Genomic DNA, 16,231 nt, shown 5'->3' with positions numbered 1-16,231 from the left:
CAGAGCACATGGAGGACAAAGGGTCAGAAGAGGGAAATAAAGTATAGTGGGAAAGAAAAAAGAGAATAGAGAATGCCAATGATAGATAATGAGCACAGCTGATTGGCCACAGCTGATATATAGGCACATGTTCTTGCACATATGCTGTATGAATCCTTCTTAGCATGAACTTACATGGGCACATACTGCACATCAAAATTTTGGAAAAGATAAATAAAGAATCTTACAAAATTATTAGAGATAAAAAAAATATCTCCTGTTCCACTTCCTTGTTGTTAGTAACACTGCTATAATGTAGAATATTATGAGATAGTATTGATTTATCATTTTTTTTATGGTAAATGAATGAATGCAATGCAAATTTCTTGTGGCCATACACTGAGGTTACATATGCACATTTACTCATAATGACCTGAGATTTCTCAGTGCTGTCCTCTCTCTCTTACATACAAACACACACAACAGCAGCTGAAAGACTGTCAGATGGTTTGATGTCATCTCGTCGATTAAGCCTTTACAATAGAGAAAGGTCAGGCAGCAGCATGGTTTAAGCTCATCACCTATAACAGACGAGGCAGAACATGTTTGCTGCTATATGCTGTGGATAATAAAAATCAAAACATAAAGAACACAACTTCATCTGTCTTTTGAAATATGGATTCACACAACAGTTTTGCTGTAACTTTTCATCTGATACCATGCATGAAAATTTAATGCATCTTACATGGCACATCAAAAAGGTTGGGATGTATTGTTATAATTATATTATATGTCTCTCCAGTATGTAAGGGATATTATACTGACTCAGGCATATAGGCAAAAAAACTGTCTTGGATGCTTATTTTCCAGATGTTTTTTTAAATTTTTTTTTTAGCTTTGCTATTGCATTTTTTGTTTCTTATTTTGCTACAGAAAGCAAGTAAAAAGAAGACACATACCCTTATATATTTACACATTCATTTTTAATTGATTAATAGTGTTGTCAAAAACATCGATTTATTGATAATGAACATTTGAAATGGTTTCAATGCTAAGTTTCAGCAGTACCAATACACCCGTACCAGCTGCGCTTTCTCTCTCTCTTAATGTTTAATACAGTCATTCTACTTTTCTTTGTTTATATTCAAGAAAAGTTGTTATCATCTTTAAGTCTTGCTATAGTTATCTTTGATACAGTTTTTAAAAGTTCATGCCCTCAATGTCAGTATTTGAAGAATATTAAAAATTATTTTGATTAGAAGTGTTTTTCAGGGTATTGTTTTAAAGACAGACATTCCAGTATTGTGACGACACTAAAAAGAAACATCACATTATAACTCAAGAGTGTATGGAGCCACATCTGAAATACCCACAGTGTCGCCAAAATCTGTATTAACCATATACAATGAAGCAATAATTCTGTTCCTCCTCAAACTGACTATTTTAGAATCAGAATCACTTTTATTGGCCAACTATATGTACACATACAAGGAATTGCTCATCAGTTCAGCTCATCAGCTCAACAGTGTTCTGTTGCCTCTACCAGAGGGAAGACATTGGAACGGTTGTGTTCAGGGTTCAAGGGTCTGCAGTGATGTTTCTTGAGCTTGGAGGTGTATAAGTCCTGAATGGAGGGCAGGCTGGCACCAAACATTCTTTCTGCAGTTCTGACTGTTTGTTGTTGTCTGTTCCTGTCCTGTTTGGTGGCTGATTGATGCCACACAGTGATAGACATGCAGAGAGCCAACAGGATTATTGCAGTGTAGAATTGGATAAACTATTCCCTCCTGCCATTTGTCTGTGGAGACAGAAGCAGTCCAATTCCTGATATTTATATTTATCCAATATATTTTTGTCCTCCCAGGTAATCTGTTGGTGATAGCTTTCGTCAGTTATTTTGGGGCCAAGCTCCATCGGCCAAAAATTATCGCCGTGGGTTGTGTACTGATGTCCATTGGTACCTTCATCATCGCTCTGCCGCACTTCATCATCGGACGGTGAGTTAAAAGGAGCCAATAGGCCTGGGTGTTGTTTGACTTCAACTATAGACCCAATTTATATTTAAATGCATTAAAAATACATTTGAATTTGTTTTGACTCATCACGTATATGCAATATTTGAGTTTACAACACATCGACAACAGCTGCACAGAAGCTACATTTTTTAATCTGTGGAAATTTGGATTTGTTGTTGATGTGATATATTATTGCAAAAACAATGCTCTGGGCTTAGACAAAAATTGTGTGGTGAAAATGCTGTTTCCATGTGTGTCTTGTACGTTGTATCATTAACTAATCAGTCTTGTTGAAAAAACACCCAATGAATATAATAACGGCACACTACATCAAGGAGATTTTCATTAATACAACAGGAGAACTCAGTTTTGTGCTATTTTCCATTTTTACTCCTTATATATATCGTCAACCCAAATGCCACCATTCTTTTTCCATGATATATTACACAACCTTGTATAGCACTGTAACTGGGTCAGCATATACCAGGTCAGACATAAGGGTGTAGATGGATCAGCATGGCATTACTTTTTTCTTACTGACATGTTTCGAATGAAATCTGCTTCCAATCAGATTCACAGACTGTATTTTGTAACCAAGTAAAATGACTATTTCTTCCCCGTCCCCTGTATTTTAACTCATTGTTCCATTTTTCGTTCCATTGTTCCATGTTTTGTGTATAGCTATGAATATGAAACATCAGTGAGGTGGGTGGTTAACTCAACACTCAACCCTTCTCCTTGTCCGGTGGGCTCACCAGCAGACCTGTCCCAATATGGTAAACCACCACAAGTGCCAGCTACAGGTGAGAACTTACACATACATGCACTAGTGTAGACAGTAAAGATGTATGATTAAACTTATCTTTTCCTCCAGGATGTGAAGGTGACTCCAACCTGTCGATGTGGATCTATGTGCTCCTGGGAAATGTCTTGCGAGGGATCGGAGAGACGCCTGTTCAGCCACTTGGGATCTCTTATATAGATGATTTTGCTACTGAGGAGAACGCTGCGCTCTATGTTGGTAAGAAAACCATCACCCAGTTGTAGAGCTATACTTAAAAGTAAAGGCACTTCATTAGTGATGTAATTCCTTACGTATGATCTGCAAAATGTAATTTTGAAAATGTGCTGATGTTTATACCTCCACCCAAAATAAGCAGTACGCAGGTGTTCTGTTATTATGATTATTGAATTTCCATGCAACTTTCTTTACTCTGGACTTTATAATACTGCCAATATATAATCCATTAAGCAATCTGCAAAAGGACCAAGATATATACACCTCCCTTGATATGATCAGATATGTTATATTATATTGGTGTCACGTAACTATTTTATCAGTCCAAGACAAAGGTTAAATAATACTCTGCAAGACTGCAAGGTTATTGCTGTTACTCTAAGAATAAACAACTAAATAAAAAAGAAAGGTTGAATAATGTTTGGGGTGCTTGATAGTCCAACCAAAGTGCTTGGTAGTAAACATCCAAACATTAAATGCACTCTGCAATCAAAACAGTCAAAGGTAATTTGGGGGTAAAAGCTTGTTAAGAAAAAATGCATGTTTCATGACTATTGCATTATTTGAAGCAGAAAACACAGCCTTCTTCAGAGCACATTACAATATCTCCTAATAATGCCATGCTTGATGAAAGCTCCACCATGTGCAGTGGTGTTTTGCTCAGATATGAACAAGGCAGTAATTCTCTGTAGTGTTCTACAATAGCATATGACTAATACTGAACAAGAACATGCTTAATTAGCAAGTCTTTTCCATACAAATGTGGCTTCAAAACATGGACATAAATATATGAATAAATGAAATATTTTATTATTGGGTCATGCAGTTATGCGCACCTCGCATGGGCTTATAAGAAACCATAAAATCAAAACAATCCAGGACCAGAGTCAAACATATATATATTTTCTGACAACATTAAGAAGAAAGTAAATGGAAAATGGAGCAAAGCAACAGAAGTATCCTACATAATTAAATCATCCTAGTGTAAGACAGAGGTCATGGATCACTCAAAGACAATTTCAGTCAACTAATTTATCTTGCCTTCTTTTAAAGGCTTTTGCGACAAAATTGGCAAACTTAAAAACATCGACTTAAACAACCATTGTAGCTTTTGGTAATCTGAGCATCATAGTTAAAACAGTATAAATTTGTCATGTAAATTAATATGAATTCTAAGTATGTCAAATTGGTGGTAAATTGTTTATCTATGCTTTAGACAGTCCTAACCAGTTTGTATGTTGTATCTCCTCATGTGTGTTTTTCATATCCTAGGCTGTGTGCAGACCATTTCAGTAGTTGGACCTGTGTTTGGCTACCTGTTGGGCTCTCTTTGTGCCAAAATATATGTGGACATTGGATTTGTAAAAATGGGTGAGTTTAAACACGAGTATGTATTTAAGTCTTTTTAGGCCAGAACATTATGCAAATAAGCTTACTGTCCAGTCACCCTAGACTCACAACAACCTCACATGTAAGGATTTGGATTTTTTTTCTTACACCACACATCATGTTGAAGCTTGCCTACCTTAGAGATCCTGTAATAACTTGTTGCACGTTTGTTTTGTTTTTCTGTCATTGTATCATATATACCTTACCTTTGCCATACCAGGCCAGCAACCTATGCATGGCAGCTGACAATATTTGGTTAATAGACATGTATTTATTAGTGGCCATCTTAATTCTCTATTGACCTATCAGACATTGAAATAAAAGAAAATCATTATAATTCAAGGGAGCATATAATTCATTCAAGGCCAAAAATATAAAGTAGGTCTTTTTCACAGGAGGTTTTTGTCACAAGAATAAAAGCACATGTATGAAGACAATTATTGATGGCTGAATACGGTTTCAAATTCTTGGTATTGTGTATTCTTACTGGGAAACCTGAATAGATCAGGGTCATCGGTAATGCTATTAGTGAACCTGCACATTTCCTGCAATTACAGATCAGAAGATCTGCTCAGAAAAAAAGGCCTTTTCATTCATAAGACTGAGGCAGGATATTATCAGATATGACAAGCAGTATATGTATGGCTCACAGACTCAGAACAGGTGAACAGGATCAGCATCAATTAGCTAATGAACATAGCATGCTGGGGGACAGGAGGGACAAAGCCCTGTGAAAGACTGCAATCAAAAAGAGTGCAGCAGAGGAAGAAGCAGAACCAAGACCGAAAAATAGAAAAGTAGCAGAAGAAAAGAACCAGAGAGAAAAAAGAAACAACAGACACAAAGAAAAGGAAATGTAACCGGCAACAAAAAAGGGCATCAGAGGAAGAATGAGTCAAAGATATAAGTAGAGGGAGCTCAGTAGCCTTTACAAAGCCTTAAAAAGAAAGTTAAAAAAAACTCTGCATATTACATACAGGGTCTGTTTTAACCATACATGTACCATTGAGCATCTATTACATGTCATCATCTGTTCCCCCAACACAGAAACTATCACCATCACCCCAGCAGATGCCCGCTGGGTTGGGGCCTGGTGGTTGGGCTACCTTATAGCTGGGGTCATCACCCTGCTCTCTGCCATCCCATTCTGGTTTCTGCCCCGCTCCCTGCCCATATCCGGGTCCCAAGGCCCAGAAAATGGCACACCGGAACAGACAAGTTTCATAAAAGAGCCTCCTCTTCTGAAGCACAAGTATCCTGCAGATGAAAACACTACTTTCATAGAGATGGCCAAAGGTAAATATTAATTCAGAAGTTTATTGTCCTTTGAAAATAAAGCATGAAATGTCAGTACCTCTCAGAGCTGGAAAACAATGTCATCTAGACAGCTATATTGAAAAACCACTGGAATCATAGAAAATATTTAGATTCTGTTTATGGTTTCTGTGATCATAAATATTGATGGATTGCTTATTGTGTGGCGGCACGGTGGTGTCGTGGTTAGCACTGCAAGAGGGTCCCTGGTTCGAAACCCTCCCACAGTCCAAAGACATGCAGGTCAGGTTGATTGGTGACTCTAAATTGTCCTTAGGTGTGACTGTGAGCGTGTAAGGTTGTATGTCTATATGTGTCGGCCCTGCGATGGTCTGGCGACCTGTATGAAAATGAAAATGAATGAATGAATGCTTATTGTGTTAAATGTGGAGATGGCAGATATTTTCAAATACTACATATAGTGGCTTTAATTTCATCCTACTGTCAGAAGACAATATTCCTTCACTTCCCAGTATGTTCTGTAGACAGAAATCAGTATCATAATAATAAACATAATAATAAACCTTATTTATAGAGCACTTTTCATACAAGTAATGCAGATCAAAGTAAAAATGAGAGAATTTATATGAATTATAATTACAAGAATTACATTAATTACAAGCCAGACTAAAGAAAAGGATAATCAGCTGTTTAAACATATTCACCAAGCCTGCTTCTCAAATATCTTCTGGAAGGGTATTCCATTATTTTGGAGCAAAGTTAACAAACGTAAGGCAATCAGATTGTTACAGTGAGTAGTTACCATTATGATATTAAATAATTAACCTATTTTAACAGGTGTGCTTGTACTCAGATTTTTGTTTCTCTCTACAGACTTCATTCCAACCCTGCGGACTCTGCTGGGACACCCTGTGTATTTGATCTACCTGTGTGTGACAATCATCCAGCTGAACTCTCTCATCGGCATGGTCACCTACAAGCCCAAGTACATCGAGCAGCACTTCAGGCAGTCTGCCTCAAAGGCCAATTTTCTCATGGGTAAATAAAATTATTAAATGTCTTACAGCAGGATTTAGTGGTATCTGGCATTCAGGTTGAGGAGCTGAAACTTCTCCTGTGTGCCAATCGTGTAGAGCTATGGTGGCAGACACGAAAACATGAATGGACCTACGGAGAGCCAGTGTTTGGTTTATCTGTTCTGGGCTACTCTGTGGTAGAGGACCCACCAAGGCTAATTAATGAAGGCTGGGACACTTTGATCTTTGATCACATTGGAGCTATTTGGTATGAAATATGCACAATGTAACTGGAGCTGTGATGTTGGAGGGTTACAGCAGACGATGCCAGAAATAAAGGGAGGGTGTTTGCTTAGGTGCTCTTTTGGAGCGCTCTTTTCACCCTCTGTGGGTGTGCATGGCTAGACAGAACTTTTTGTGCACAATCAACTGGATGGTGGCAGATATACAACAGAGCATATTTTCATAAAGAAAGCATTTTTTTATGGTATGTTATTAGGGATCTTTTCAATAATTGCACAATTGTAATTCTCATCCATATCTTTATTTTAGTGACATGAATTAATCATCCCCATATTTCTACGATTGCGCACCAGCTATTGAGCCTTTTGGAAAGTGCAAAAACATATATCACTGTGCATAGGTCATACACCAAGGATATGACAGGATATGACACAATATGACATTATGACATTCTATACACTCCAGTTTTCAGATAATAATAAACTCATGATAACCTAGTTATGGATATTATATACCATCTTTTCCAGTGGTATCTTAATCCTACACACCCTCACACAAATTCTACAGAAAACCTAAGCACTGGACCATTTAATTAAAAAAATGTGCATTAACATTTGCCTAGTTGGCTCAAAATACAGTGGAAAGCTTACACATGTAACATGTTTGTCATTCCAGCTTCATTATGTTTTTTTTTTCTAAAAGTGTATCTACAAGTCAGCATTATTTTCCCAGTTACTTTGTGGTATTTTGCATTTGCTGAATGAAGCAGAAAATGACCTTTGTTGAAGAGAGGAGAAATGGGTCGGGGCTCAAATTCAGCCGAGCCTACAAACCACCACAGCTGCAGAGACTGGAGCTTTGTGGTTATGAAAAAGGCTCTGGATATGAAATGAAATATTGAATGAAGTTGATAACATAAGATGAAAGTCTCTACGTACATGTGGTCTCATCAAAAGAGATGCCAGCGCTGACTGGATTGGCTGCATATGAAAGAGAATGCAATATTAGTGACCAGAGCAAATGACATGGATGTAGATAAAAGACCAGAAAGTCTTCACATTGATGTCAAATGAAGGTATGAGAGAGGAGACTAACATTAAAAGCAGGGCTTTTTAGATCAAGGCGACTTAGAATTTGTGTAGCTTTATTTCTCCCCTCTGTGTATTAGCAAGTCTGAAAAATGACAGTTGAGCATGGATACATATTAAATCATATTGTCTGTCTTTGTTCAAATCCTAAATTAGCCTTCAAAGCATTTTATTTCAGCTAATATTTATCTTGTGTTTTGCTGGTAGGTGTGATCAATATCCCAGCTGTGGCACTGGGTATGTTTTCTGGAGGCCTGCTGATGAAGAGGCTGAAGCTGAACATCATGGGCGCAGCCAGGTTTGCCTTCGGAACATCTCTGATCGGTTACATCCTGTCGCTGTTCTTCTTTGCAATGAGCTGCGAGAATGCCAAGGTAGCTGGTGTGACACTTTCGTACAATAGGTGAGTCATAGAAAATCACATGGTGTGTTGGGGTTGCTTTTATCAAAATGTGTTTTAATAATATATGCAGTACAGCACAGTACAAGTATTCATCAACCTTACTGGTCATTACTTACTATAACTTAAATAAACCTCATGATTTTTTACTCCTGGGAGTGGGAAATTCAAGAACATCTGATTGGAAATAGCACAGCACAGTAGAGCCCTGCACTGGACTCCATGGACTCCCATAACAAGCATGCATACGCTCACTGAAATTTGCATAAATGTAGCCAGCCAGCCAGGACATGCCTGCCCAAATATGTGTGAAGCCTACAGTATATAAGGAGGCATATGACACTCTCACTTATCCTACACCCTCTTAAACAAGGGGCGAGGGAATGACAAGTCCTCTAGGTAGAAGACTTTGCCTGCACTAATAGTTACAACATTTTAGCCATTGCTCTCACAAGGTTCACTACTGGACTCTAAAGGGATATCTTTCAGCCCTTGCAAGGCCTGACCCTGCAGGGGCTGAAAGACAAGTAGTAGACACACAGGTAGATCAGACAAGCAGCAGACACTCTGCACACCACATTTCCCAGTTAATCAAACAGTATGGAAACATAAAGGTGTATAATGCCCAAAGGGACGTCATGTGCAACGGAGCTGACTGATGCCCAACCCTTTTCACCAGCTTGTGATTGGAGAACAGTATTACCCATAGATTCCGGGTGGGGGTGGAGTCTGTGTGAAGTAGGACAACAAAATGCAACTTTTTGATCATGAATGTTTTGTATCATGAATCATACCCTCTAAAGATAAACATGGTTCAAGTAAGGTTTGTAAATGTTAAATTAATATTGTGGACAAGTTCAAGTATCTAGGCAGGACTGGCATCAGATAGGCAAAGGTTTCCATTTGGGCCACACATGAAAGAACAGCATGAGAACCGCAAACAGAACAAGCAGGAACAGGCACACTGGTGTTTTAACACTGAGGTAACCAGTAGGTGATCACAAGCTTAAACCCAGCCAGGAAAAAAATAACAGACCAACAAAAAACATCCTGTGTGTGTGTGTGTGTGTGTGTGTGTGTGTGTGTGTGTGTGTGTGTGTGTGTGTGTGTGTGCGCCCAATGCACTGCTGATTCTCAACTGAGATTCAACAGCTCACACAACTGATGTGACACAAAACAGCAGGCTAAAAGCTGCCAGATGGATATTCACTCATATATCATGCCCTCTCCTCTTAGAAGAGAAAGCAACTATGAGATTAAAATAACACATTATTTTCTCTTAAAAGTTACATTATTTTTTTTCACCACATGCATTAAAATGTGAAACACTTTGTTTTATAAATGTTGCTTGGCCTGTATAATCCATTTTATTATATACTGGCCTGTAATTGCATGATATATAATTTCCTCTAATGTGTATTTTTCTCTCACTCTCCTCCCTCCAGCATGGGCACGATATCTTACGATGCACACTCAGTGTTTGCAGCCTGCAACTCAGACTGTTTTTGTTCAGCAAGTGACTGGGATCCAGTCTGTGGAGAGAATGGCATCACATATGTTTCTCCCTGTCTCGCTGGCTGCACAGGCTCTGCTGGCTCAGGGAAAAACACAGTAAGTTGACAAGGTACTCAGACTATAAGAAATATTACGCATGGAAAATAAAATTCTTGCATAGAATACCATTGTATTCTGCAGACAGCATAGCACAGCTTTGGCTGGTTCACCACATGCCTAAAACTGAAAAAAAAAGAATTGAAAATTACTCTATATTCTGTGTTTAAAGATTAAATTAAACATTAGCCTTTTTAAAAAAAAAAAAAAATGTAAATGTAAAAGTTAAATACATATCAGTCTTATGTTTGTGCTTGTGCATTTATTTATTTTTTCCTAGATGGAGTCATGATATTTTCTTATTGAATAATTTAATGTTCCTATTATTTAGATCTCATAATCTATATTTAAATTATGTGATTGCAATGAACCATGTCATCTGCTGTACCTAGTTGGCCTCTTAAATTGATTAAAGGTGGTTGCAGTGATTTTGGTGATCTTCAGCCACATATATGAATGCATGTGTACATGCAGTATATGTATTGTTGTATTTATGTGTCTCTGTCCTGCTATACATGGTCAAGTGTGTGCAACTATGCATGTCTCTGCAGGTCTTCTCTAACTGTAGCTGTGTCGGTGTGGCTGGTAACTTTACGGCCAGTACAGGTCAGTGCCATCACACAGATGACTGTGACAGGATGTTCCCGTACTTCCTGGCTCTCTCAGTCATCACTTCCTTTATCATCTCCCTGGGGGGAACACCTGGCTACATGCTTCTCATCAGGTTAGATTTTAATTTCAAACATGTAATGAAAAAATGCTCACACTGCTACAAATATGACCATATTAGCTTTAATGCAACCCCCCCCCCCAACATGTTTCATAATTTGCATTTGGACCCTTTGGACATGTGTTAGTCGATGCTGATTTCAGAGGCACTTTTAAATCTAACAAATGATCCTACTTCACATTCCACTTGATATAACCCACATTTGTAGCAGGTTGTTGAATAAGAGTCCTTTAGTTAGATGTTCAAAGTCAATGACATTTACTACTTTGATTTAGCTACTTTGAATGAAAAAAATCTCCATTTACTTACTATATTTTTGCAGACCTTACGTCTGCCTGATGTGTTTATGTCAAGGAATGATGGGAAGTGAATTGAAGTGATCAAAGCATCCAGAGACAATGATTTGGGCCATTTATATCTGACTTATTGTTATTGGCAAAGGCTACATATTTGTGTTTGTATCTTTGTGACACACATATTAACAGTGTTTTTGGCAAACTGTTTAAAAATAGTCTTTTTCCAATCATATGCTGTGAATGACAATAAATGACAAGCATGATTGAAACAATGAAGTCATGCCTCATGAATTTACTATAATGACTGGCCCTTCTGATACAAAAGAAATGGGTCATGACAACCAGCAAAAGATTTGCTTTGTTTTGTGTTTGTGCTTTTCCTGTGCAGCACTCAATCACATGCTGGCTTCCTAAATTGGCACTCAGTCATCAAAACTTTGAGAATCATACAAAAGTAATAGTACAGTATGTCATAAGAAATAATTTGAAAGCGAAACGATAGTATGTCAAAAATGTCAATAAAAAAGTCATGTAAAAAGTCATTTCATAGTACATCATAAACGATTTGAAAAAAAAATCCTAGTATAATATGCTATATCATTTAATTTTGTTTTATGTGTGCACTTTTTCAGGGTATCTGTGGGTCCTTCAAAAGTCTCTAATTTAACTTTATACATATTAGGCCTTAAAAGTCTTGACGTTGTCTTAAATTTTAATCTCTGAGGTCCTAATTGCAGCAAATATTTAATTTAGTTTCATTTATCCATCAGTCAAGCTCCTCTTTATCAAAGTCCATATCTCTGATGTTACAAATCCTACCACTTAAGCTAATAATGTCTTTTTACTTTATACTTGCACTTATCTGTTGACAAAATACAGATTAGCCTAACTCACTCTAATAATCATAAACATTCCTCTGTGTGGGACCATTTGTTTACCTTTATACTAAATTACAATGCTTGATTAAGAAAATGATAAATTTGTCCAAAAATCAGTCTTAATTTGGTTGAAAATTGTCTTGAAAAAGACTTTAAAAAGCAATGAATTTATTTGTCTGATATCTGTTGACACTCTGCCTTTCGTTCGTAGCCATCAATCATATGCTGGCTTTCTGCATTTGGCACTCAGTCATCTAAACTTTGAGAGCCTCTCCGTAAAAGGATAGATTCTTCTGCACCACAGCATCCTCTGCTGGCTAACAGTTCACCGACACAGAGGCATCCTCTCTATTCAAATGTTCCATAGAACATCAATACAAAAATACAATGTAAAACATCCCACTAGTTTTATCATCCTCGTGTTCTTCTCCCTACAGTGGATTTTATTTTTAAACAAAAAGGTTTCAGAAACGTTTTTCTGTAACATATTGTACTGTGAGTACAATGCAATGAACATATTCTTTTCTTCTGAAATTGTTAGAGAGCCATTTTTATGTCAATCAATTAGTCAAGAAATCAATCATTTAAATTTCACATGGAATTATTCTAGGTGCAACTCCAGTGAAATGTTATCAACTTCTTTAACTTGTGCACTATAATTTAGTCCCTTTTTGAGTCGTCTCACATCGTTGGCTGCTGTTCAGTATTTGTCTGTGTTCCTGGAGGGTTCTGGTAATACAGGGTTTCTGGTTGTGGAATGATTTACTGTCAACACATCCCACCGTGATCCTCAGCAGGAACAGGACAGCGCCTTACATTCCCACTGTCACACCAATCCTCATTCACCATAAAGCACATGCCTCCTTTCCTTCTCTCACATGAAGATATGTGATAATGCATTATAAAATGTATGTTGTTGACATTCTCAATGTACATTTGTTTTTACTGTAAATGAGATTACCACTTTAGTTTACGTCATTTTTATTTGCAAATTAGAAAGGAACTTGAGTTAATCTTGAATGGGATGTGTTTTTTGATGTTGACATGTCATTTTCTAGTCAGGTTCTGATAATATTTCTTCAAACATGTCTGCAATTTCTCCTCATGAAGGTGCATCAGACCTCAGCTGAAATCTCTGGCATTGGGTTTCCATGCTCTGGCAACGCGTACCCTTGGTAAGTGTTTTCAAAACATTCACTATGGAACATGTTTGGGTGACTCAAGGCTCAGATGAAAACTGTTTAAATATGTTACTCTGGGTTAATATCCCTTCTCAATCTTACCTCCAAACTTACCTGTCACCTGAACAACCAGATTTACTCCAAAGTACAAGTGTTTACAAGAATTTCAGTGTTTCGGACTCATTTGAATGTTTTGTTTGACTGCTCCAAACAGTAAAATCAGTTGTTTTTCAGTTTTTGGGTATTTGATTGTAAAAATATGTTTTTGGTCTCACAGCAGGGATCCCAGCACCCATCTACTTTGGGGCAATCATTGACACCACATGTCTAAAATGGGGTCAGAGGAGGTGTGGAGGCTTAGGAGCCTGTAGAATCTACAACACCACTGCATACAGGTACTCACACTCTAGCATGTGGCATTCAGAGTTTTGTAGATCTGTCATTTTCTGTATTGGTAACATTTAGCGAGAATCACAGTGGTCTTAGAGTGACATGTTAGTAACACTTTCATGACAAACTATAATGTGGCATATTTTATGACATTTTTATTTAGATTTTATGTAACGAGACTTTTTATTTTAGATTTTTATGGCATAATTTGCTATGACATTTTTCATGACTTTTAAAGACTTATACACTGGCATATGTTATGACATAATACACTATGACATTTTTTTATTTAATTAAAATCAAAATTTTAATTTTTTTATGACGTATTATACAGTGACATATTTTTCAAACATTTTTTATGACATACTTGACTACTGACATTTTTATGATATGCTGTACTATGATTATTTGACATTTTTTGTGTCTTACAATGACATTTTCAGATTTCTTTTAAGGCATACTAACCTGTGACATTTGTTTTCACATTTTTTATGACATACTATACTAAAACTTTATTACATTTTTGTATAATTCTATTCTGTATCATTTCTTATGATATTTTATGGTGTTTTATATCAGAAAAAATAGAATATAAAATTTCAAGAAATAATATTATAGTTTAGTATGTTTAAAATCAGAAAAAGATTCATAGTGTCAAATTTCATGATAAACATTTAAAATGGCACACTATAGTAGCCATGTAATATAAAATCATTAAAAGTCATAGAATAGTGTGCCATAAAACAGTAATATTACATCATCTCAGAAAAGGTGTCCTAGAAATGTCACAGTTCAGAATGACATAAAAATGTTAAGTCAAAAAGTCATAGTCTAGTATGCCACAAAAAAGTCCCAAAAATGTCATACAAAAAATGTCATTAAAAGCAAATGCATAGTATATCATGAAAAAACTTCATTGCAGAAATGTATGTATGAGGTCCAAGGTGGCACGCAAACGTCATAGGTATGTGGTCCAAAATGGTTGTGTGCTCAGCCCCTTTCTGTTCACACTGTACACCCATGACTGCACTCCCAGACATCAGGAGAACTCTATTGTGAAATATGCGGACAACACCACGATCATCGGCCATATTATAAACAGTGATGAGAGTTCATATAGGGAGGAAATCAACAATTTTGCAGTGTGGTGCACAGAGAAGAACCTACTGCTCAACGTAAGTAAAAGCAAGGAGTTGATTGTTGATTTTAGAAAGAAGTAGTCAAAGACACACACCCATGTCTACATCAGTGGAGCTGAGGTGGAGCAGGCGAACAGCTGTAAGTTCTTTTGAATTAACATCACTGAGAACCTATCTTGGTCATCACACATCACCACCCAGGTTAAAAGAGCAAAGAAAAGGCTCTACTTCCTACATAAACTTAAGAAGACTAAATTCCAGAGCAAGATCCTGGTTAACTTCCACAGAGGAGCAAAAGAAAGCACACTGCCTGGAAACATCACAAACTGGCATGGTTCATGCACGGCCCAGGACAGGAAGGCTCTGCAGCAGGTTATTAAAACTGCCCAGATCATCACTGGTTCCCATCTACAGAGCGCCAGTGACCTCAGTGGAGTGAGGTGTCTGCTCAAAGAATACTGAAAGACAGAAGCCACCCCAGCCACAGTCTGTTCACCCTGCCGCCATCTCAAAAAAGATACAGAACTATTCGCTGCAAAACCACGACACTACAGAGCAGCTTCTTTCCCCAGGTTGTGAGACTCGCGCTATTTAAAGGGGTTTTCAGATATTTTGGGGACATGTCATATTTTGACATTTTATGCCATTGATAGTATTGCATTTTCCATAATTTTTTCGACATGCTGTATTATAGTTTTGGGCAGTTTTTGCAACATACTGTGCTATGGCCTATCTCGGCAGGCTATTTTATGCTGTTTTGATGTGTTTTAAGCTGTTTTTGGGACATGTCATATTTTGACAATTTTAGCCATGCTGAACGTTTAAAGAGAACCTGCTGTCATTTTAAATAGAAATGATAAAAAAGAATTTCTCAAGAAAGTCTTTGACAATAAATGGTTTCCTAGTGTCTTTAAAATTTAATCTTTTAAAATGTGCAGATGGGCCCCTTTTTTTCATTTTTTTTAACTCCAACAAAAATTTCCAGCACTTTATTTTTTTTCCATGTTCAGCTCCATGTTCAGCTCATCTGAACGCTAACATATACTATAAGAGTGACTGTCCTCTTCATGATGGATACATGTGTCATTTTTTCTACATGTAGTATTATGGTGTTTTGGCCGATTTTGCAACTTTCTATCCTATGGTGTGTTTTGGCATGCTATTTTATGCTGTTTTATGGTGTTTTCAGCTGTTTGTTGTTTGGGACATGTCATATTTTGATATTTTCGCCTTATGGTGTTTTTGGCCGTTTTTGCACCATTCTATGCTATGGTGTGTCTATTCACGCTATTTTATGCTGTTTTGAGGTGTTTTTTCAGCTGTTAGACATTTCAGATTTTGACTTGTTTAGCCTTACCATAGTGTTGCCTTTTTTTGGCTTGCTTTATCATGTGTTTTTAGATAGATAGATAGATAGATAGATAGATAGATAGATAGATAGATAGAAAGAAAGAAGATACTTTATTGATCCCTGCAGAGAAATTCATTAATTCAGCACCACAAAAAACACATAACAGTTAATAAATAAATAAAATCAGAGATTATCAAAAAATCACAAGAACAAGTTTAGAGCAACATACATA

General features: G+C 37.0%; 1 protein-coding gene across 1 annotated transcript in view; it reads left to right on the top strand.

The window, feature by feature from the left end:
* The window catches only part of LOC121943423 (solute carrier organic anion transporter family member 1C1-like), a 34,005-nt gene extending 20,421 nt beyond the window's left edge, over positions 1-13,584 (top strand). Inside the window, exons 4-14 of the mRNA XM_042486944.1 lie at positions 1,844-1,976; positions 2,676-2,797; positions 2,869-3,015; positions 4,285-4,383; positions 5,449-5,697; positions 6,550-6,714; positions 8,231-8,426; positions 9,869-10,034; positions 10,586-10,758; positions 13,049-13,113; positions 13,397-13,584. Coding sequence (XP_042342878.1) covers positions 1,844-1,976; positions 2,676-2,797; positions 2,869-3,015; positions 4,285-4,383; positions 5,449-5,697; positions 6,550-6,714; positions 8,231-8,426; positions 9,869-10,034; positions 10,586-10,758; positions 13,049-13,113; positions 13,397-13,584 — 1,703 coding nt within the window. The remainder of the gene's footprint in view (positions 1-1,843; positions 1,977-2,675; positions 2,798-2,868; positions 3,016-4,284; positions 4,384-5,448; positions 5,698-6,549; positions 6,715-8,230; positions 8,427-9,868; positions 10,035-10,585; positions 10,759-13,048; positions 13,114-13,396) is intronic.
* The last annotated feature ends 2,647 nt before the right edge of the window (positions 13,585-16,231 follow it).

The sequence above is a fragment of the Plectropomus leopardus genome, chromosome 5 (genome assembly GCF_008729295.1).
Source record: "Plectropomus leopardus isolate mb chromosome 5, YSFRI_Pleo_2.0, whole genome shotgun sequence".
Classification (NCBI taxonomy): domain Eukaryota; kingdom Metazoa; phylum Chordata; class Actinopteri; order Perciformes; family Serranidae; genus Plectropomus; species Plectropomus leopardus.
This window is presented reverse-complemented; position numbering and strand designations above follow the sequence as displayed.